This window comes from Camelus dromedarius, chromosome 11, assembly GCF_036321535.1.
Source record: "Camelus dromedarius isolate mCamDro1 chromosome 11, mCamDro1.pat, whole genome shotgun sequence".
Lineage (NCBI taxonomy): Eukaryota > Metazoa > Chordata > Mammalia > Artiodactyla > Camelidae > Camelus > Camelus dromedarius.
In genome coordinates, this window is record NC_087446.1 from 44,277,860 (window position 1) to 44,299,568 (window position 21,709).

Consider the following 21,709-nt stretch of genomic DNA (forward strand, 5'->3'; position numbering starts at 1 on the left):
AAAAAAAATGTTAACAGCCAGATCATTAAATTCTGGACTTTGATGTCTTCTTTTACCAATAGGTTGCTGCTTTCATTGTTGCTTATTTATTACAGCTTTCGAAATTCTTGTCAAAAGACTCACTTCAGGTTTGAAAATAATTACAGAATGACTCAAGAAGCTGAGATGGATTTTCTAAAGGCTGGTTGAAGATTGTTTTGACCTCACTTGTTTCCTTACGAGCATTTTTCTCAAGCCTTTAAGAGACAGCAACTAAATAATATTGTTTAAGTTAAAAGGCTATCTTGTGAATATTTTGGATATGTTATTAATGTTTTAAAGAATCACTTCTCTAAACAGAGTCTAATTCTAGAGTTCTAAAACCCAGAAGAGAGAGTTATGTCTTCACAATATTTGAGGTGTCGTGTGCTCCAAAAATTCTGTAGTGAAAAATGTTAGCCTCCCATCAGAAGGATGATGAATTGAGAAGTGCCTTCCCACTCTCTGTGGTTTCCATGGTACTGACTGTCAATGCCTTTTGTTGTAGGCAGAATACTTCTATGAATTCCTCTCCTTGCGCTCCCTGGATAAAGGCATCATGGCAGACCCAACTGTCAACGTCCCTCTGCTGGGAACAGTGCCTCACAAGGCATCAGGTGGGTGGTCTTTGCCTCAGAGAAAGGTTTACATTTAAAATGGTGATGGAAATAATATTTTAGATCCAGATGTCACCCATCAGAGGGGTTACAGAATGTTTTCCTGAAGAGATCTATTGATTTTAGAGCAGATCAGTTGCTATGTCCTATTTCCTTTGGGCAAAAGATTAAACTGGGAATGAAGAAATGGACACTTTAGAATTTCCTAAAAACTCAATTCATAAATGATTCCAGATTAAAAAAAGAAAGTCACCACGTGAAATATACGTGGTCAATAAGTGTGAATTAATGTAGTGCATATAAATGTGGCAAATATGCACAGTAAGTGATGGAGGGTAAATGGGATAAGTCAAGAAAAACTTCCCCCAAATGAACACTGAATTAAATAGGAATTTGAAGCAGAGAAGAGACAGGAAAAAAATGGGAGAAGGGAGTTCAGTCTTTTAGATCTAATCATCCTTCCCTGCTAAGAACATACAGTATGTGGTATTTGTTTAGAACTTCTCAGCCTACATAGCACCAATTCATGCATTCTCTAATTTGTGTTCGGGATGGATTTAAGGCCTGAGTTACAGCTCCATTTTACAAATTAGAAAGTTGAGGCTTGTGAGGTTTAACTGACTTTCCCAAAGTCATATATTAATGATAAGCAGGAAGCTGAGACTAGAGCCCCCAGGTTTTATGACTCTTAGAAGAATTCAGAGTTCACTTTTGTTAACATGTTCCAGTAGTTCCTTCTAGTCTCAGTATAGATATTTTTACATAATTGTGGTAATATTATCTATTTGGTTTTGCATGATTTTTCTTTGCATTTAACATTTTAACATAAGCATTCTCTCATGTCATTATAGATTTTTCCAAAAGTTGTTTTTAATGCCTTTACAATATTCCATTTTATGAACATACCATGATTTATTTACTCATTCCCTTATTGTGGGTTCCTCAGATTGTTTTTAGGGTTTGCATATGGGAAATAGCACAATCAACATCCTTTTTAAAGTAACAGGTGGTTGTTGCGCCATGCCCTGTTTGTCTCCTTCACCACAACTGCCAGCACAGGGCCCAGATAGAACAGGCATTCAGAAAATACTTGGATGAATGTGTGTACTGAAATCTTGAAGTTCATCTCATTATTTTGTGAAAATAGGGTCTTAGAAGTAAAGTTATTGTGTCAAAGGAAATGAACTATGAAGTTTTTAAAAGGCTCTTAGAACAAATTGCCAAAATGCCAAATTACTTTCTGCAAAGGTTGTGCTGATAAGCACCCTGGCTAGCAGTGTGGGAGAGTGCCTGCCTTACTATAACCTCAACAACATGGGTTATTAATCATGTGAGCTGTTCTGCTGACTTAAAAAGTAAAAAGTGGTTTCTCAGTGTTTAGTTTGATTTTTTTTAATTCCGGTTGAGGTAGGAGATATTTTTATATATTTGTTAGATAATGTAAAATATCTGTGTACCATACTCATTTTTAAATTGAAATAACGTGGTTCTTACTGATTTGCAAAGCTCACTATATATTAAATATTTATTCTTGATTGCAATTTTTTCCATTTATCATTTATCTTTTATTTTTTTGAGGGGGGATATGCAGAGGCTTTAAAATCCTATGGTGGTCAAAACATCTTTTCCTTTGTGGCTTTTTTCCCTATTACTTTTATGCTTGGAAGTTAATTCCTGTTCTAGAGAGCAGGTAAGTGATCATTTGTACATGCTTTTAATATTTTATAAAAATTTTGACGATAGTATGAGTTAGGGTTCTATCCTGCATTATTTTTCTGAATCATCAACTTTTTCAGTGTAAAAAGTTGGATTGATCCAAAATGTGCTCTTCAGTTTACAGCAAGTTCTTCTATACATAGAGTTGGTTTTTGAGCTTACTGTTTAATATTGTAATATTTGTAATTTTATAGTATCTTAAAATAAGTGATAGCACAGTCCTGTCTCTTACTCTTTTAGAGGAACATTAGGATAATTTTGTCAGATGTCAAATGAAAATCTCATTAGGAGCCAATTTAAATTGATGAAATAATCAGGAAATCAGGCACCCTAACAAAGTCCGTTTGCAGGTGGTGGTTATGTACGATTCTCAGTGGACCTAGATGGCCGCATCCCAGCGCTGTAAGAGTTGGGGACTAAATAAGCACAGAGATTTCCTAATTTCCTGGCGTGGGTGCCCACGTGGGTATAGACAGGAAGACTGTGAATCTGAGTTTCTCTTGGGTCATCCCAGCGCTGCGGGTATGACTGGCGGCCCTCCCATAGGATTTGCTTCCAATCTAGATGGGTTTGGGCTCTAGGAAGTTCCTATGAAGGAAAGAGGCCTCGTGTTCTGATTCACTCACCCGAGATTTGTAGCCCCAAGGAGAGGAATAGGCCGTTCCAGATACATGGGCTGCCCACTTCCGCCCAGATGGTAATGCTAGTACTGTTGCCCACTGCTGCACCATGGAGACAAGGAAGTTCCTAGAGTACGGCCACCAAGTTCTTGGAAAAGGCCATTACTCAGGCTCCTGCCATGTCACTTGGTGTTCCTTTTTAGTCACAGGTAATTTTCTATACAGTTTTTCTTGATCATATTTTTCCCTCTTTTATTTTATTTTTTTAGAAGCAGTCAGGAACAAAATAAATACAGAACGTCTCTCAATTTCCATTTTATATTTTTGAATTTTTCCTTTGCCTTTTTCCGATTATTAAAAAAGTACAAACTCACTATAGCCCGTTAAAATGCATTGTGTTAATTACAGTTATTATACCTGTTCACCTTACAATAAATCTTACATCTTTGAATTTCCAGTTGAGTGCTTGTATCCCAAATCTTCCCATCTGTATCAATTTTTTGTGTTTAGTAAAAAAAAAAAAAAAAGCTTACTGAAATTCTACTTAGAATATTGGAACAATAAGGTTTTGAATATATGATGTGAGAATATGTTAATAGGTCATGTTTAGAGAAAACATTTGCTAATAATTTAGAATCTTTATAAATAATAAAATGTAAAGGACACACACACACACACACACACACATACACACACACGAGTTTTGAAGGCAGATGTAGGATTTGTTTGCAGAAATGCAGGTGCAAGATGTTTATGGGAATTTGAGCCCATTGCAGGGCAGTTATTCATTAGCTTTATTAAGCTCAGTCCTCCAGCACCAGCAGTGAGGGTACCTTGAATTATTAAAAAGTAACCAAATCAGTGTGTCTTGCTCCTAAGCATCCAGGTAGCCTTTGTTACTCCACTGGTCTATTTAATACCCCCACGCTGCTAAGCTGTTCTTTTATCCTACAGACTCCTATATGCCTAAACACTGCATGAAAAAGAAAACTCTTGATCTTTAACAGTTATGAAGTGCCTGCCTTCTGGCATCTGAAGAGAACAAAAACAGGAAATACAAACTGCAGGGTGGTGGTTCAGTAAAATTCCTGAGTTGGTTAACGAAAAACAGTTTCCATCAAGCTAAGGCTTTGCCTCTTAGAACACTCTGTCTCTATCATCCCATGAAACCAACAGAGCAGGGGTGTTTCTCAACCATAACCATCAAGAATCCAGTGTGCTGAAATTGTCAAATAGGTGCTGATGCTGGAAGGACCATCTCCTTGGTGACCCCCGTCCTAGGTGAAACCCAGAGTAGGTGCTCAGGAAGTGTTTGCTGAGAGAATGAGTGGCTGTCAGCACGGCGTGGAGCAGCGATGACTGTTCGCGTTGGGTGATTTATGTTCGTGGAGCAGTTTCTAATCATGTGGTGTCAAGGATGAGCGCTCGCCCGCCTTTCTCAGCTCCTCCCTTGTTGTAAGGCGGCAGCTGGAGTGACCAAGGCTAAGGCTGAGTGGGCACCATGCCTGGCTCAATCTGGAAGAGATATTTCATAAGAATAAGTCTGTTGTTTACGTCTAGAGAAGAGTTAGTTTATGCGCAATCAATGGCACATCAGTGTGTATCTGAATACCATGTGAGATGTGTTCAGTCTGCTTTCATCTTTCTGAGTTGTTTTAATTTACCTTGATCTCGATTACACAACCTAGGCTGCACTAGAAGTCACAACATCTGGCCTAAGTTCCATCTAGTTTTGGGTAAAAGTGGCTCTCTACTCATAGGCTGTTTTTCACAAAGGCACAATGTAACTTTCACGTTTCTATTTTTCCTTGGAAGTAGAGTCTGTGCTGTTTCTACCTTTGATGTCTCATTTTCTTTGTGTATGTGTTTTTCTGAGTGCACAGTGTTCATATTTTACTGTGTCTCCCACTGTCTGCGGTGGACTTCTGTCTCTTTCTGTATATGTGTGCAAATGTGCACTTATATATGTGCTAGTGTGTCTGCGTGTACAAAGGTGTATGGCTGTGTCTCCCATGAGGTATATCTTTGTGGCTGTCAGTGTCTAGTTTATAAAGGACAACACACTAGGCGCTAAGATTACAAAACCGCTTAAGATATGGTCCTTACCTTTGAAAATCTCATTTTTAGCAAAGGATACAGAATCATAATGAAATCATCAGATTACAATGCAGTCATAGACAGAGGTGTTTGTGAAATATATGTGAAATAATTCAGGCAGGGGGTGTTAGGGAAGGATACAGACAGCAAGAGCTGTTTAATTTTGGCTTTGAAAGGTGAGTGGGAGGACCCTGGACAGAAAAGAGGAGAAAGAACATTCCAGGCAGCAGGAGGGGTGTGCAGTCAGGCACTGTGGACGAGCAGCCCATGTTCAGGAACTGAAAGAAATCCAGTTTGGGTAGAACACAGGTCATACGAAAGTCAGTCACTGAAGATGAGGCTAACTAAAGTCAAGTTGTTTTTTTAAAGCAAAATTCTTTGACGCAAGTTTGAAAGGTAGTCAATTATTATTACTTAAGTGGCCTTACACATACATTTTATAAGCGGAAAGGAGGACAAGTAGAGTTTGCCGAAAAGGCATAAAATTTCCATTTCATGTTTCAAAACTGAAAAATGGGCTAGTGTAAGTAGTGTGGTTTATACATTTTTCACTAATTTTTACTTTTACTTTAAGAATTAATTTATTGAAACTCATAACCTAGGTACATCCTAAGTTCTAAATGTTATTTCCTAATTCCTTTCAAATCATTTTGTATTAGAGTTCAGACCATAATTATGTTTACGTGCGTCCTGTTCCAGAATAGATGAGTATGTGTGGGTAAAACTTTTCCACCTGGGGTAAGTGGATTTTTGATGTGTTCATTTTTAACTGGGAGTTGAATTTGTCAGGTTGGAATGATAAATATATAAGTAAAATAAGCAAGATTTTAAACCTGGAGTGTGCAGATCTTTAAAAGATGAAGATAGAAAATATTTCATATTAATGTTAATTGTACATAATTTTGGATGAGTAAAACCATTATTAGGGATAGCTTTTCTGTTGGTTTACTAAGAAGATGAAGACGCTACATCTTAGTCATTTGCCAAGATTGCCTCAAGTTTACCTGTTCAAAAATAGAAAAGACTTTTTTCTCTTTTGCATTTGGCATGATTTTGTATAACTGTACTGTAGGTGTGAGTTTTTATCGTAGGATAGTCAGTTACAATGTGTCAATTTCTGGTGCACAGCATAATGTTTCAGTCATACACATACATATAATTATTTACATATTCTTTTTCATTATAGATTACAACAAGATATTGAATATAGGTCCTTGTGTTATACAGTAGAAACTTGTTTATCTATTTTATATATTGTAGTTAGTATTTGCACATCTCGAACTCCCAATTTATTCCATTCTACCCCCTTTTAGGTGTGAGTTTTTTGGTAAGATTTTTTTTTTTAATCTAACACATATTTGATGGTAGACGATAACATTACACTTTTCTTTAGACTTTCAAATAACAGGAATTTTCACACACAAAAAATTTCTAAAAATTATTTTAATAGTATTATTATTAGTCTTATGGCCAAATGAGGAAACTGAGGCCTAAGGAGTTTAACTAAACCACCCCAAATCAATGGATCATAGCACGTGCAATTCTCTACCTGATCCTGGTTTTAAGAATTAAACACTGTTCTCAGAAGATGTTCATGCACCTGACATAAAGTTAAAATACAAGCAAATTGAACTTGGAGAGATGATAAAAGTCGAGACCCAAAGAATCCAGTAGTTATAGACCCAAAACAAACACTGCAGCTACTTCCAATTCTAATTTAAGTCTGCAGCTTTAAACATGTGTCAATGTTTGCTTCATTTTTCTAGATTTTTTTAATGGTTAAAATATTTCACCATCACAGAATATCTTCACAATAAATCACTGAAACGTGTAAGTGCCACAAAGGCAAGGGTTTTTGTCTTGTTCACTGAAGTATCCCCAGTGCTTAGAACAGTGTCACACAGTAAACATCCAATAAGTACTTATGGAATAGATGAACTCTCTGTATTTTGACTCAAATTCGTATTTAGCCATTTAAGGGGAAAAATTCATCTTGAAAACCTTACAGAAGTTACTTATAGCGTATTTTCTTTCTATTGGATTTTGCATCCTTGTTTTTCTCCACGTGGGTTGTTTGGAGTCATACTGTTTAGATCACCGCAGGCCAGGAACTCTATGCATCTCTGTACCTTCACTAACTGAGAGGCCACATTCGCTAATCACACACTTCCCACGTGGGCACTCCACACCCTCTAGAAGACCCCCTATGACTGGAGCATGTAACATGCAGTCACAGCTTAACCAGGTTTAGGAAAGGCTTGCTTTTAGCCCATCTGAAAATACAAACCAGTCATTATTCCTAACTGAATATCCCATAAATATTATAAGACATTTTTTGATATTTGACATCTAAGAGATGTTTTGATACTTGACATCCAAGAGATGTTTTGAAATTTGACAATGCTGATGAACAGAAATGAAGATGAGTTTGCTTACAAGCATCTTCTCTTCCATACCAAGATTCTGAGAAGTAAAATAACTCTGAAGTGCCTTCTTAAAAGAATTAGGTGGGCTGGCTGCAAACTGGAGGCTCAGTAAGTTCCAGGAGAAACAGACACCTGGAAAATAATAGTTTAGATGGTGACATGTGGTGAGGAAAAGCCTCAGAGTCCTGTCTTTTAGGTTCTTCCATCTTTTCAAACCTCGGGGCAATTACTGGCCTGCTCATCTTTGCAAAAAATTCATAAGAAAGAGACATTTCTTTTGAAAGATAAGACATTTTATACTTGAACAAAGTGAAGTGTTAACCATCGAAAGAAATTACTTGTCAGCTCCTTCGCTTCCCTTTGAAATGGAAATCTCTACAATGGCTTTTTTGCCTTTTGTAAATTTGCATTTTCATACATAAGATTTCATTAAACCATGGTTTTTCAGTGGGGACAATTTTACTTTGGAACTTCAGGCACAATTTTGGTTTTTCCTTCTTTTATTTCTGTTAAAATATCTATATTTTTTCATTGTTTAATTGATTATTTATGTTGCTCAGATCTCAAGATTCAGGAGAACTGGAAATCCGTGTTATTTGGAGAATGACACAGTCATGCACTGACAATGCCAAAGCCCTAAAAGAGGTTTTTGGTTGCCAAGCACGTTAAGAAGATTGTATGACCAGCTTGTGTGCAATGCCTCACGGAAAAGAGCAGACCAGTTTCCAGCTTATTTCTTCTTGTAAACCTAGGGGAAAGGTTTATGAAAACTCTGAAGGGGAAGGATTTTTCTTGGCATGGTATGATTTTTCCATGCTTGGCAGTAACCATATCCTGCCATACAGAAACAAAATGAAGTAGAACTTCATATGTATACCTATTAGCAATATTTCTTCCTATTCATAAGAAGAATTATAGTCTAGTGGATCAGCTGTATCAGTCTTCCCCAGTGGATATGTTATGATAATCGAGTGGATTTTAGAAATTTACATAGTCAGTTTCCCAGCCAATGACTTGAGCCAGTTTTCACTCAATGACTCATGGGTACTCCACCGTCGGTGGCCTCTTCACCGTCTCTGTACAACCACACATGAGTTTCCACTCTCTGCTTAGTCAGCACCTATGCACCCAAGTGGTCATCAGTCTCACAGAAAAGGAGTGGTTTCTCCTTAGGAACCTAAACCGTTGGATATAAGCCTATCATGAGATTATTGTGAGCTTATTTCACCACACCAGACTCTCTTCTAGATCCCTAAGATATGGATACTTCTTAATATTAACAAATAGCCTGAGAAGATATTAACTCAGTCCAATGATTGGAGTCTACTTTGAATTGTAGAATATTTCCGAAGAAGAGATTTTGTCACTTTCAAGCACACAAAGTGAAAATAAACTAGTAGGGTGTTACTTAATGGGCTTTATTTTAATAGATTCTGAAATGTTAATTTTTTTATTCAAGTATGTTGATTTACAACATTGTGTTAGTTTCTAGTACATTGCATAGTGATTCAGTTATATGTGTATATTTTTCACATTCTTTTCATTATAGTTCTTAGAAGATATTGAATGTAGTTCCTTGTGCTGTACAGTAGGACTTTATTGTTTATCTATTTTATATATAGTAGTTTCTATCTACTAATCCCCAACTCTTAATTTATCTCTCGTCCTACCTGCTTTCCTCTTTGGTAACCACAAATTTGTTTTTTATGTCTATGAGTCTGTTTCCTGTTTTGTAAGTAAGTTCATTTGTATCATATTTTAGATTCCACATATAAGTGATATCATATGATACTTGTCTTTCTCTGACTTACTTCACTTAGTATGATAATCTCTAGGTCCATCCATGTTGCTGCAAATGGCATTATTTTATTCTTTTTTATGGCTGAGTAATATCCCATTGTATACATATACCACATCTTTAACAAGTCATCTGTCAATGGACATTTAGGTTGCTTCCATGTCTTGGCTATTGTAAATGGTGCTGCTGTGAACTTGGGGTGTGTGTATCTTTTTGAATTAGCCCTTGTCAGACACATCATTTGCAAATATTTTCTCCCAGTCCATAGGTTGTCTTTTCATTTTGTTTACGGTTTTCTGCTGTGTAAAAGCTCGTAAGTTTGATTAGGTCCTATTTGTATATTTTTGCTTTTATTTTTATTGCCTTGGGAGACTGACCTAGGAAAACATTACTACGATTTATGTCAGAGAATGTTTTGCCTATGTTCTCTTTTAGGTTTATGGCATCCTGTCTTATGTTTAAGCCTTTAAGCCATTTTGAGTTTAGTTTTGTTGTATGGTGTGACGGTATGTTCTAACTTCATTGATTTACATGTGGCTGTCCAGCTTTCCCAACACCACTTGCTGAAGACAGAAAATGTCTATTGTACAGCCTTGCCTCCTTTGTCGAAGATTAACTGACCATAGTTGTGTGGGTTTACTTCTGGGCTCTCTATTCTGTTTCATTGATCCATGTCTGTTTTTGTGCCAATACTGTGCTATGTTGATTACTGTAGCTTTGTAGTATTGACTGAAGTCCAGGAGGGTTATATCTCCAGCTTTGTTCTTTTGTTTCAGGACAGATTTGAGTATTATGTTGGCTGTGGGTTTGTCATAAATAGCTTTTATTATGTTCAGGTATGTTCCCTCTATACCCACTTTGGTAAGAGTTTTTATCATGAATGGATGTTTAATTTTATCAAATGCTTTACCTGCATCTGTCGAGATGATCACGTGATTTTTGTCTTTTCTTTTGTTGATGTGGTGTATCACAGTGATTAATTTGCGTATGTTGAACCATCCTTGTGACCCTGGAATGAATCCAACTTGATCATGGTGTGTGATCTTTTTTATGTGTTGTTGGATTTGGCTTACTAATATTTTGTTTAGAATCTCTGCATCTACATTTATCAAAGATATTGCCTGTAATTTTTTTTTTGACAGTCTTTTTCTGGTTTTGGTATTAGGGTGATAGTGGCTTTATAGAATGACTTTAGGAGTGTTCCTCTTCAGTCTTTTGGAAGAGTTCGAAAAAGATCAGTGTAATTTCTTCTTTGCATGTTTAGTAGAATTCCCAGTGAAGCCATTTGTTCCTGGACTTTTGTTTGCAGGAAGTTTTTTTATTATAGATTCTATTTCACTTCTAGTGATTGATCTATTTGTACAAATTATCTATTTCTTCTGGATTCAGTTTTGGTGGGCTGTATGTTTCTAGAAACTTGTCCATTTCTTCTAGGTTATCCAGTTTTTTGGCATATAATTGTTCATAGTATTCTTCTATGGTTTTTTGTGTATCTGTGGTATCAGTTGTTATGAAATGTTGATTGTTAGTTCTTTTTGAATTATATGGAGGCTGGTGAAAGTACTCACAAAGTTTCTTTTCCTAATTAATCAGTCTGTGCTACCTAATTTGCACCTTTACTTCTCAGAGAAATTTACCATCTTTTTTTCAAGATGGTACAAGCTTAGACTATAAACAAAAATATTCCCAATTTCACATTATAGGGTATAAATTAATGAGGGTCATTAATTTTCTCCACCCAGCATGATGTACAGGTTCTATAGAGAGTGCCCAGATAATCATAATACAGTCCCTACTCTAGTGGAGATAACAAGAATGTCAGATAACAAAATGTGAACATTGATGCTTTGTTCTTTGTCTCTCTTACCAAGATTTCTGTAAAACTGGAATCAACTAGATAAACTGTTTTTCTGTACTTTCTTTAGTTGTTCAAGTCGGTTTCCCGTGTCTTGGCAAACAAGATGGAGTGGCAGCATTCGAAGTGAATGTGATTGTAATGAATTCTGAAGGCAACACCATCCTGCAGACGCCACAGAATGCCATCTTCTTTAAAACCTGTCAACAAGGTAATCAGTGACGCGGATTCAAGAGAAGGCTCATAAGGCTTCCAGGTGTGATTTGGGCACAAAATTATAGCTAGCTAGCTAGAGTTTTTGCACAGTTTTAACCACACCAGTGGGTAGTGGGGCTGGTAAACATAGGGTCCAGTAATAGTACTAAGACAGACTATCTGCTTTGACCCCAATCACAATTTTAGGAACTCCAGTATTCCTTCAAAACACCCTGTCTTCTACCTCTCTCCTTCCCTCCTCCAGCATAATATTTGGGACTCCCCAACCTCATATCTAGGTTGCCAGTCATTACCAGCAACTACCACCACCCATACATACCCCCTGCCAAAAGTTTGGTGCTGCTGACATCCATGGAAGACAGAGTGCCACCATCATGCCAGCAATCTCTGCCAGGCAAAGGCACCTCACCACCACTGCCTGGGTGCCCAGTCAAGCATGAAGGCCTGTCCCCTTTCCCATCCTGATGCAAGCTCTTCCAGCCCAGAATTTAAGCTCTGGAGGCTTTCGGGGCTCCAGTGCGCCAAAAGGTCTTCCCGCCCTCTGAAAGTGAATATTGAGGGCAGTATCATTTACTCTATCTCAGTGCAAATTTCAGGAAGTACAGTAGGTGAATGGGGGGGTGGGGAGGAGTGCAGGCAGAATAAAGCTTGCTTTGACGTCCTCCGTGAGCCCCCTACTGCAGGAAATAGGATTGAGAGAGGCAAAAATCTTAATTTCATGAAGACCTGGTGAAGTACAAGGGGTGTGGAGAGAATGAGGGAAGTACTGGGATTCAGTTGCCTGTGATCACTGGTGCGCCGGAGGGAAAGCCACCGCTGCCTTCTTCCTGCTGGCTGCAGTTCACTCGGCGTGATTGCAGAGCTGTCCACATAAACCTTGTTTCTCTTTGGTGAAGCTGAGTGCCCAGGAGGGTGCCGACATGGAGGCTTTTGTAATGAAAGGCGAGTCTGCGAGTGTCCCGACGGGCTCTACGGACCTCACTGCGAGAAAGGTGAGGAGCGGAGGGCGCCGGCGCGCTGCCTGGTGAGACGAGCGTCACACAGCAGCCCCCTGTGTGTTTTTAACGCATCCCCTTAAATTATTTTTCTGGTCACATTGTAAGGATTGGTGAAGTCTTTATATAAGCCACAGAAGAGCTACTGGAAAGTATTTCTTCTAGGAGTGGCTTTCTGTTAAATCCAGTATGTGGTGACAGGGGCTGAAAACTTTGGCACTACGTCTACATTTTTTATGGCCAGTTTCCCTCCCCCAACCCCCCCCTCCAAATTCACCATTATATGCACCCTGCTTTGGCATAATCTTACGAAAGTTCTGAGGTTTTTCTCCTCCCCTTAAACTGGTTTTAAAAAGCTAGTATTATGACTGATTTAAAAGTATCTACTCCAATTAAAAGTAGCCTTTCTACACTTGAGTTATAAAGGTGCTCTAGACAAATAAATAAATAAACAAAATTAAAAGGCTGAAAATCATTTGTGTAGTAAGTATGTCTATTTTGGTGAAATTAACTTTAAGAAAGTTATGTGGAAAAAGGAAAGATAAACACAAAAATGTGTATTAACCACAAGCTCTCAAATACTAAGAGCTTATTTGACCAGAGGAGGCAAAATACTTTTCATCCTCAAGAAAAATAAGAATTTTTCTTGTTTGTATTGATTTTGGAATTGGAAGATCAAAGAAATAAGGCAGGAAAAATATTTATAGTCTTAAGAAGACCACATCTCAGTAAAAATAATCATTCTGAGCAAATTTTAATCAGCTAAATGGAACAATTCCAAAATTCTCTTTCTATAAAATTTACTAAAAAATTGCTTGATTTATAGTACAAAAATAATTTTTAATATAACAAACTTCTGTCTTGAAAGAGGGAACACTTTAGAGTCAACCACAAACCTTTAAAAAATGTAGACCTGTTGTATTATTGACATTTCCAAAATGGTCCTGCTCCAAAACCCCTATCTGGCCTTAAACTGAATTCTCTTTCTTCATTAGCCCTCTGCACACCACGATGCATGAATGGCGGGCTTTGTGTTACTCCTGGTTTCTGCATCTGCCCACCTGGATTCTATGGCGTCAACTGTGATAAAGGTAACTTTCTAAGAATAAGGTTTGTTATACTTTTTAAATGTTTGGTTAAAAGAAGTGTATTTAATATACCATCAGTCTTTGTAACAGCTCTGTAAATAGAGTGTACCCCTTAGCTGGCTGCTGTAACTTTAACCCCAAAATTCAGTGTAGCTTAACACAGTAGAAGTTTACTTTCACTTATAGAATGCTCCAGGGCAGCAAATAGCTGGTCAATGGGCAGGCAGTTCTCCTCCAAGCAGTGACTCAAGGGACTAGGCACTTTCCATCGATGGTCCTGCCTAGAGCTTCAGAGCTCTCTGGATCCAGCCAATAAGCAGAGAAAGATTGGAGAAGGCACCGCTTTAAAAACCAAACCAAACCAAACCAAACCAAACCAAAATCTCTGGCCCAGAAGTGGCCCACAAAACTTCCACACCTATTCCACGGACAGGAATGAACCTCATGTTCCTACCTGGATGCAAGCAGGAGAAATGTCATCTCTGGTTGGACAGCTGTATTGTATTGACACTGACAACTTGATGGGAGGGGAGCAGGGATTTTTGTGAACAATTAGCTGCTCCTGCCCCATTGGAGTTTTGCTATGTCCCAAGTCAGTTTTATGGGTGAGCTTCAAAGACTGAAATGAAGCAGTGTGTTCCAAATTGCCTGACCTAGAAGTTCACTGACCCCCTCGCAATTCAGTGCTCTGCTCACAGATCCCACCCCTGAGAGATCGGACACCTCCTTCCTCTTATGCAACATCATAGCCCAGTTTTCCTCTCAGAAAGTAGATTCAAGTGTGGCTCTAAAATAGTACCAAATGATTCATTCTTTTACAAGACACCTGTCTATTTTGCCCAGTTCACATCTTTTATGGAAAAAAAAAAAAAACCATCCTTAAAGTGTATATGTATTTAATGAAATTATCCTTGTGTCAAAAATGCTAATTGTATGAGTAGGGCACTATTTTTTTTAAGTAAATACATGCCTCCAAATAAAATGATGTGTTATTTTTGAGAAGTGATAATGCAGAAAGCACCAATTAAGACTGAAATGAGTAGCTTTTTAAAAAAGAAGGAAAAGCTAAAGGAAAGAGCCCTTAACCTGAGTCAGAATAATCATTCATGGTTATCTGTTATTTTATGACATACAAAGTCCCTTCATACAATTACCTGACTTTACTCACAACAGTCTTTTGAGATGTGAAGTATTATCCATCATTGTCCCAGAGAAGCAAAATGAAGTTTATAGAGCTTGAGTAGCTTGTCCCAAATTCACAACCTCCACTGCCTACCTCGGTTGCCACTCAGGCCACTTGTTTCAGATCCCAGTTGCTCTATGAGTGACCCTGCTTCCGGACAGAGAACCTGATCTCTGGGGGCCATGCATTTCCCATCTCTAAACTGGAAATCAAGCCACTGACCCCTGTCCCCCACCTCTAAGCTATTGAGATAATATCTGAGCACTTCTCTGCCTTTTATTTGTAAGCGATCTTCTAAAGCTATAGCATTGGAGTGAAAACAGTTTTTAAGTTTTGTGTTCATAAAGGTTAAGCACTAATGACACTGCTAATAACAGCCAGTGAGTAACATTCTTTCTTGGGAACTTCTTTTTATTTGTCTAACTTTAGCATTCACCATCTCTGCTACTTCAAAACTGGGCAGAATTTAATTCTTAAAGCAGAATTAAACTCAGGTTATCTCACAACTGTTAGGAAATAGAGCAAATCCTCCAGAGATTTGGGTGAAGACCGAATGTACTATCAGGTTTAGAGAGACCTTTTGTGAGGCCTGCCTACCTCGGTGGGGCTGTTATTGGCATAGTTTGCACAGTGGACTGTCATTTGTAATGTTTTTCTAACATTACACATGTCACACGCTGCATGGTCTCTGCTAAAGGAAGGTATCTATGTGTATTTCAGTTCTTTTTACATTTGTAGTATTTTGCTTTTCAGCTGAAAGATTTTCCTACCTGTTAGACTCCAGTAATTTTGTTTTAAATTCTTTTGGAAAGACTTGAAATTCCACTTGGTCTCATCAGAGATCTGGGAACATTAAAAAATAATGCTTTTTACTACCTCAACAAAAAGATCCATTTATTATCCAGGAGGGAGTGTAGAGCTTCTAAAAAATGGCTTACTTACTGGCACAGAGCTAAGACCTTAGAACCACATAGTCAAAGAACCACTAAAGATTAACTTTCATTGGCTCTTGGGACATCTGTTGGAAACTTTTAAGAACTGAGTAGTTAAACACTGGCTGATCAAACCCTCAGCCCCAGTTTAAGTTACTTAGTGTCTTTGGCTCATTTTCTTAGTCAAGAATCACCGCACAACAGAAATGTAGAGAAGCTTGGTCAGGATGGTAAAGTATTATGGAAATGCTAAGAGTGTGGCCAAATTTAGCAGTCAGCTTTGTCATAGTCTATAAGTTTGGATTATACTCCCAGGTTCACTGCATTCTGCACACTCACAGAAACAACTGTCCAGCCCTTAAAATACTAGCAGCAAGTAGCAAAGGGGAAGCCCAAACAGCCGATTCTCCTAAATCCTAAGTTCTCTACCCCAGTGTGCCGCTCCCTCCATGTCAGGAGGCTTGACTTTGCTAAAGAAAGTACAGCACAGCCGTAAGCTGGGAGATACTTAGGATTTTTAACAAAAAGCTTTATCATTTAAGAAGCATGACATTCGTGGAATATTCTAGTTGGACTTCTTTTCCACAAAGAAAACATACACTTAGAACCTTTGGATTTCCTTTCTGATTTTCCTACTGGAAGCTTATTTCAGCTTTCATTCATCTATAGCCAACTTTGGCCTGTTTATATAGGACGAGAACAAATAGGCCATAAGACTGGAAAAGCCAAGAATCCAAGCTCTTATTTTCATCTCCTTTATAGAATGAGCCAACTTGTCTATTTTTAGATATTTGCTCTCCCCTGTCCCCATTTCTGTCCTCCCTCTCTTGTAGGTGCCAGTGAGCAGCCAGACTCCAGAAGCTGACTAGATCTAAGAGAGAGGGTTTAGAGGCAATCACAAAGAGCATGATTATTACCTGGATAATCTAGGTAACTGGACTCCACAATCATACACCCAAGGTCACCCCTTCAGTTCATGCTGCTGCCACTTCCCTGCCTATGGGATCTCACAAGGGGCGACCGTCTGTCTTTTCCCAAATATAATTACTCCTTCCTGCACACATCATAAAAGTCTATTTTTTTAAAAAAAATTCCTGGGGTAGGGGAGGGATAAATTAGGAGTTTAGGATTAACAGATACACACCACTATATATAAAATAGATAAACAACAAGGACCTACTGTATAGCACAGGAACTATATTCAATATCTTGTAAAAGCCCATAAGGAAAGAAAATATAAAAGAGAATAGTTTTATATACACACACACACACATATACACACACACGTATATATGTATAACTGAATTGCTTTGCTGTATACCTGAAACTAATACAACATTGTAAATCAACTACACTTTGATTAAAAAAAATACATATAAGATATAAATCTTATATCTCTGTTCTTAAACTGGAAAAAAGTTTCTTTCTCCTTTGTTGGATCCTAATATTTACCACTTCTTTCCCTTTTATCTATTCCAAAGTATATTTTCTCCTTTTTCTCCTCCTTTACCTTAAAAAATATTTTCTTAGGTGTATAGCGTTCTTCTCCTTTTAAGAGCATAGACATTTACAAGAAAATTAAAAAGATAATTTTTTTACACAGCATGCCCTTTTTTTTTCATTAAGATGTAGCCCCCTAGAGGTGGGTACTGTGTAATGTGTGTGGTATCCTGTTACGTGGCTGGAATCTGCAAATGGTCAGGTGACTGGTTACAATTCTTGTATGTGTAAGGTGACTTATTTTTATTATATAAGTAAATGGGCAAGTAGCTGATGCATAAGAAGTGTCACCCAGCCTTCAGTAAAGTTTTTTGTTCTTGTTGTCAGATATAACCTACTGTCTAATGCAGTGCTCTGTTATTCATTCTAACAGCAAACTGTTCGACCACATGCTTCAATGGAGGGACCTGTTTCTACCCTGGAAAGTGTATCTGCCCTCCAGGACTAGAGGGAGAACAGTGTGAAATAAGTGAGTGTTGACCTTCGGCTTTTTTTTTTGTTTTGGGGGGACTTTAGAAGCTCCATCGAACCCCTTCATTTTATCGATGAGGAATCTCAAACCCAGAGACAATGCGTAGCTGTCTAAGGTCTCAGGCCAGTGATTTCTTTTCACTAGATTCAGCCACCATCCGTTTTGGCTAAGGGTGGGGCAAAGAGTGACGTAGCTCAGATGACTCGGAGCAAATGCTCTCTGACTCAGTTGTGTCTGGGTTTGGGTTATTCACCATGTTGTGTTGTTTCTTATCAGTGATTTTTGTCCCCTTCTGATTGTGCAGAGCTCACAGTTTCAGCCTAGAAATGTTGACCAGAGCTTTAGGACAACTGGAATTTGTTTACTTTCCTGGAGGCATAGTTTTTTTCCTCTGGCACTCATTGCCGCATTTCCTAACCAGACTGAGCCTAGTAATCCATTTAAGAGGAAAGGATAGACTCAAGCAAAAGGAGAAAAAAAAAAAAGGTGCAGAGTAACTGGGAAAAAAAAAACCCCACCTAATAGCACACACAACAGCATGAATGAATTGCACAGAAGTTATGCTAAGTAAAAGGCACTAGACACGAGGAAGTGCATACTCTGTGATTCCATTTTTATGAAGTTCGAGAACAGGCAAGATCATGGGTGATCATAGAAACCAGAATAGTGATTAGGGGCGCAAAGGGACTTTATGGGGTGCGAAAAATGCTCTATATCTTGATTGAGGAAGTGTCTTATGAGTGTTTGTGTAAAAAAAAAAATAGTTGAGCTGTAAACTTAAAATCAGTGCACATTATGCCTTCACTAAATGTTTGTCATGATTTGATACAAAAAAGTAAAAATTTAGGGTAGAATGTGGTAGATAATCATTGTTTGCAGAATCAGGATATCAAACTCCTTGTCCTGGCCCTGTCACCTTCCAGCCATGTCACTGAAGCTCTTTGTTAGCAATGAGTCAGAAATGAGCCAACCCCATCCTAGATTGCTCTGCAACCCAGAAGACAGATAATATCAAAGCCCTGCTCAGGAAGGAGCAGAAGGAATGTGAGTGAGCACGCCTGCGACGTCCCTACCTTTCTGGAAGTTCTGGAATGTGGCATTTTCACTCCCAGCTGTAATGTGTCCATAAAACACCGCTGTGTTGTTTGGTCTAGCCATAGTTTCTGAAGTTGTCGTGGGTTCAAAATTAAATAATACTGACTTCCCATTTTAACTTTCAACCTCTAATTTATTTGTGGGTTTTTGTACTTTAATGAGTAGTAGATGAAGTGATGATTTTTTATGGAGTTCAGATGAAAAACCTCTGAAGCTTCCATGGAACATGTAACTAATTGTCAGGATGTGGTTTCTGTTCTTATTAATTACCCTGCCCTGATAAAGATACCTCTGCGCTGACTCCCCTCGATTTTCTCCCCGTACTTACTCTCCGACTTCACGTACTTGGCTCATGTTTATGAATCTTTGTTCATGGGTTCGTTTCTCTCCATGTAGGTGTGCCCTTTCATGCCCTTAGGTTTATGACCTTTCCATTGGCAGAGACAGTGTTTTTTAGTCCTGTTTTTTTTCCCCCCTAGCTACACCACAAGTGTGGGCCTTTGAAAGCTCCTGATTATCCCTATCATGAGTGATACTCAAATCCTTTTAGGAAATTTTTTGTTTCTATTACAGGAACCATGTTACCAAAAAAAACTTAAATGGGTCTTGGGTTGAAAAGTGCCTCTAGTGTAATAGAGACAAAAAGTTGAACTGTAATTCTTATTTTTAAATTGAGATACAATCCACATACCATAGAAATGCCTATTTTAAAGTGTATAATTCAGTATATTCACAAAGTTGTGCAGCATCTCTTCTGTCTAATTCCAGAACATGCCATCATCCCCAAAAGAAACCCTGTATGCATCATAGTCACACCTTATTGTCCTCTCCCCAAGACCCAGGAAACCACTAATCTACTTTCTGTCTCTTCTAGGTTTAACTATGCTGGACTTTTCATATAAATAGAGTGATACAATACATGGCCTTTTGGGTCTGACTGCTTTCACTTATCATGTTTTCAAAGTTCACCTATGTTGTAGCATATATCATTATTTCCTTTTAATTGCTAAATAATATTCCACCATGTGGATATACACCAACCACATTTTGTTTATCCATTCAGCAGTTGATGGGCATTTGGGCTGTTCCCATTTTAGGACTATTATGAATAACAGTGCTGCCAAGAACATTCATGTACAAATTTTTGTGTGAACATGTTTTCAGTTCTCTTGGGCACGTACCTAGGAGTGGAATTGCTTGACCATCTGTTGACTCTATGTTTAATTTTTTGAGGAACTGCCAAACTGTTTCCCAAAGTGCCTGTACGTTTTGCATTCCCACCAGCAATGTACAAGGGTTCTACTTTCTCCATATCCTTATCAACGCTTGTTATTGTCAGTTTATTTTAACGAAATATGTATTCTGATGTTATTTATATTTTCATTTCTCCTGGCCTCTATCAGAATTGATATCTTCTTAAACATCAGTCTGACTTGACCATGAGATAAACTTGCAGGTTTACAGATAAGACCATGGTTAGAAGTATCTGGATGTATGTGGTATATGTTTATCTCATCATTTAAGGCTCATAGATTTTACAAGAATCATTAATGAACCTTCAGTTAAAAAGACCACGTAAATTATTTATACTATAAATGGGTTTTTTAAATAACTTAATGGGCTATTTAATTATTATTATAATAATTAATTTTTATAATAATTATTTTTATTATAAAAGTTACCTGTATAAAGTGTTCTCTATAAAAAATTAGAATATTGGATAAAATAATTAAAACCACTCATAAATCTAAGACCCGGAGATGATGGTTGTTGGCACTTCTTATAAACCATTTTTGTCTTTTCTCTATGTGAAGGATGGTCACAAATTTAAGTTACCTCACTATCTGATGGGTGGAGGAAGTTTAATGTCTTTGTTTCATCTACACCTTATGTCATTGTTCTCACTGGACTCATCCACTGGTTACAGTTAAAATGCTAACTGTTTAAAATTAGTCAAATCTGTTTGTCTTCAGGCAGTGCTTAGTCTCTTTTGGTTAAAAATGTGTAATGTATTAAGTTGACTCAATTTTCCACTGTCCAATGGATTGAATTTGGTTGCAGAATATTTTCAGGGAAAGAAAGTCAACATTAAAGAAACAGAATTCTGAATTTTTAAGAATTCTTTAGAATTTTAAAACAATCATCTCTTCATAAGGTTTGATCTAGGAATGGCCTTCTGTCACCTGCAGTCATATCTCTGCTGCGTGATAACCAGGAGAGAACGTCCTCCTTCCTGGCTGCAGTCACCCCAAGAGTCCTCACTTGCCCCTCGCCAAGAAAAGCAAAAGATCATTGGAGTCAATAAAAAGCTCTCCATCAGTCATTCTCCGCATTATCCCTGGATACCAAATTCACCTTTCGTAGAAAATGGAGAAATTTGGGCTCTCCGAGTATTTCACAATAAGTACTCTATCTTTTCTGCCATATAGTTATTGCTTACTTGAGAAACCCCAGTGCATTGCAGAGTACTATGATATGATCCAGTTTCGTGCATATAGTGGAGTCAGATATTTCTTTCATACAAATGGAAATTCAGAGTTAGGTATTCCTTTCCTTAAATTAGAGTTGGGATCTTCACCAAATAGTAAATACTATTCTTTGTATACAAACTTAGCAAAAATGACCCTTTGGGATTTTTTAATGGTCACTGAAAAGGTGGCATTCTATCATTAAGGTTGTTTTAATACCTGTTTCTAGAACATCCTGCATCAGAAAAACTGGATGGTCTAATGGCATTCCAGGTTTTTGAGAGACTCTAACATCTCAGTATTATGTCTGTATTATCACCATGAATACTGTATGCCACTTTGGTTGATTTATACTTGTAGGAAGTCATATTGGATAAGTAAAAAGAGACGTAAAGTGTTCTTAGCGAAATGATTTTCCTATGGAATTCACTTCATGTTTGTCAAGCATGGTACCTGCCTGGAAGATGTAATAGTAGTTCATTTCTTTTAAAGCTTCATTTGGCCATAAAAAGAAGAGCTTAGGGAATGAAAGGTGGGTTGTTTTAAGATAAAGATTTCATTTCTCCTTCTGTACCAAGGCCTCTGTAATGAGTGCTCGGCTAAAGTAAAAAAA

The 21,709-nt window shown here is 37.8% G+C and overlaps 1 protein-coding gene across 1 annotated transcript in view; it reads left to right on the forward strand.

Annotated features, from left to right (window-relative positions):
* WIF1 (WNT inhibitory factor 1) overlaps window positions 1–21,709 on the forward strand; it is a 65,479-nt gene that overhangs the window by 37,634 nt on the left and 6,136 nt on the right. Inside the window, exons 3-7 of the mRNA XM_010994210.3 lie at window positions 527–635; window positions 11,218–11,358; window positions 12,260–12,355; window positions 13,354–13,449; window positions 17,435–17,530. Coding sequence (XP_010992512.1) covers window positions 527–635; window positions 11,218–11,358; window positions 12,260–12,355; window positions 13,354–13,449; window positions 17,435–17,530 — 538 coding nt within the window. The remainder of the gene's footprint in view (window positions 1–526; window positions 636–11,217; window positions 11,359–12,259; window positions 12,356–13,353; window positions 13,450–17,434; window positions 17,531–21,709) is intronic.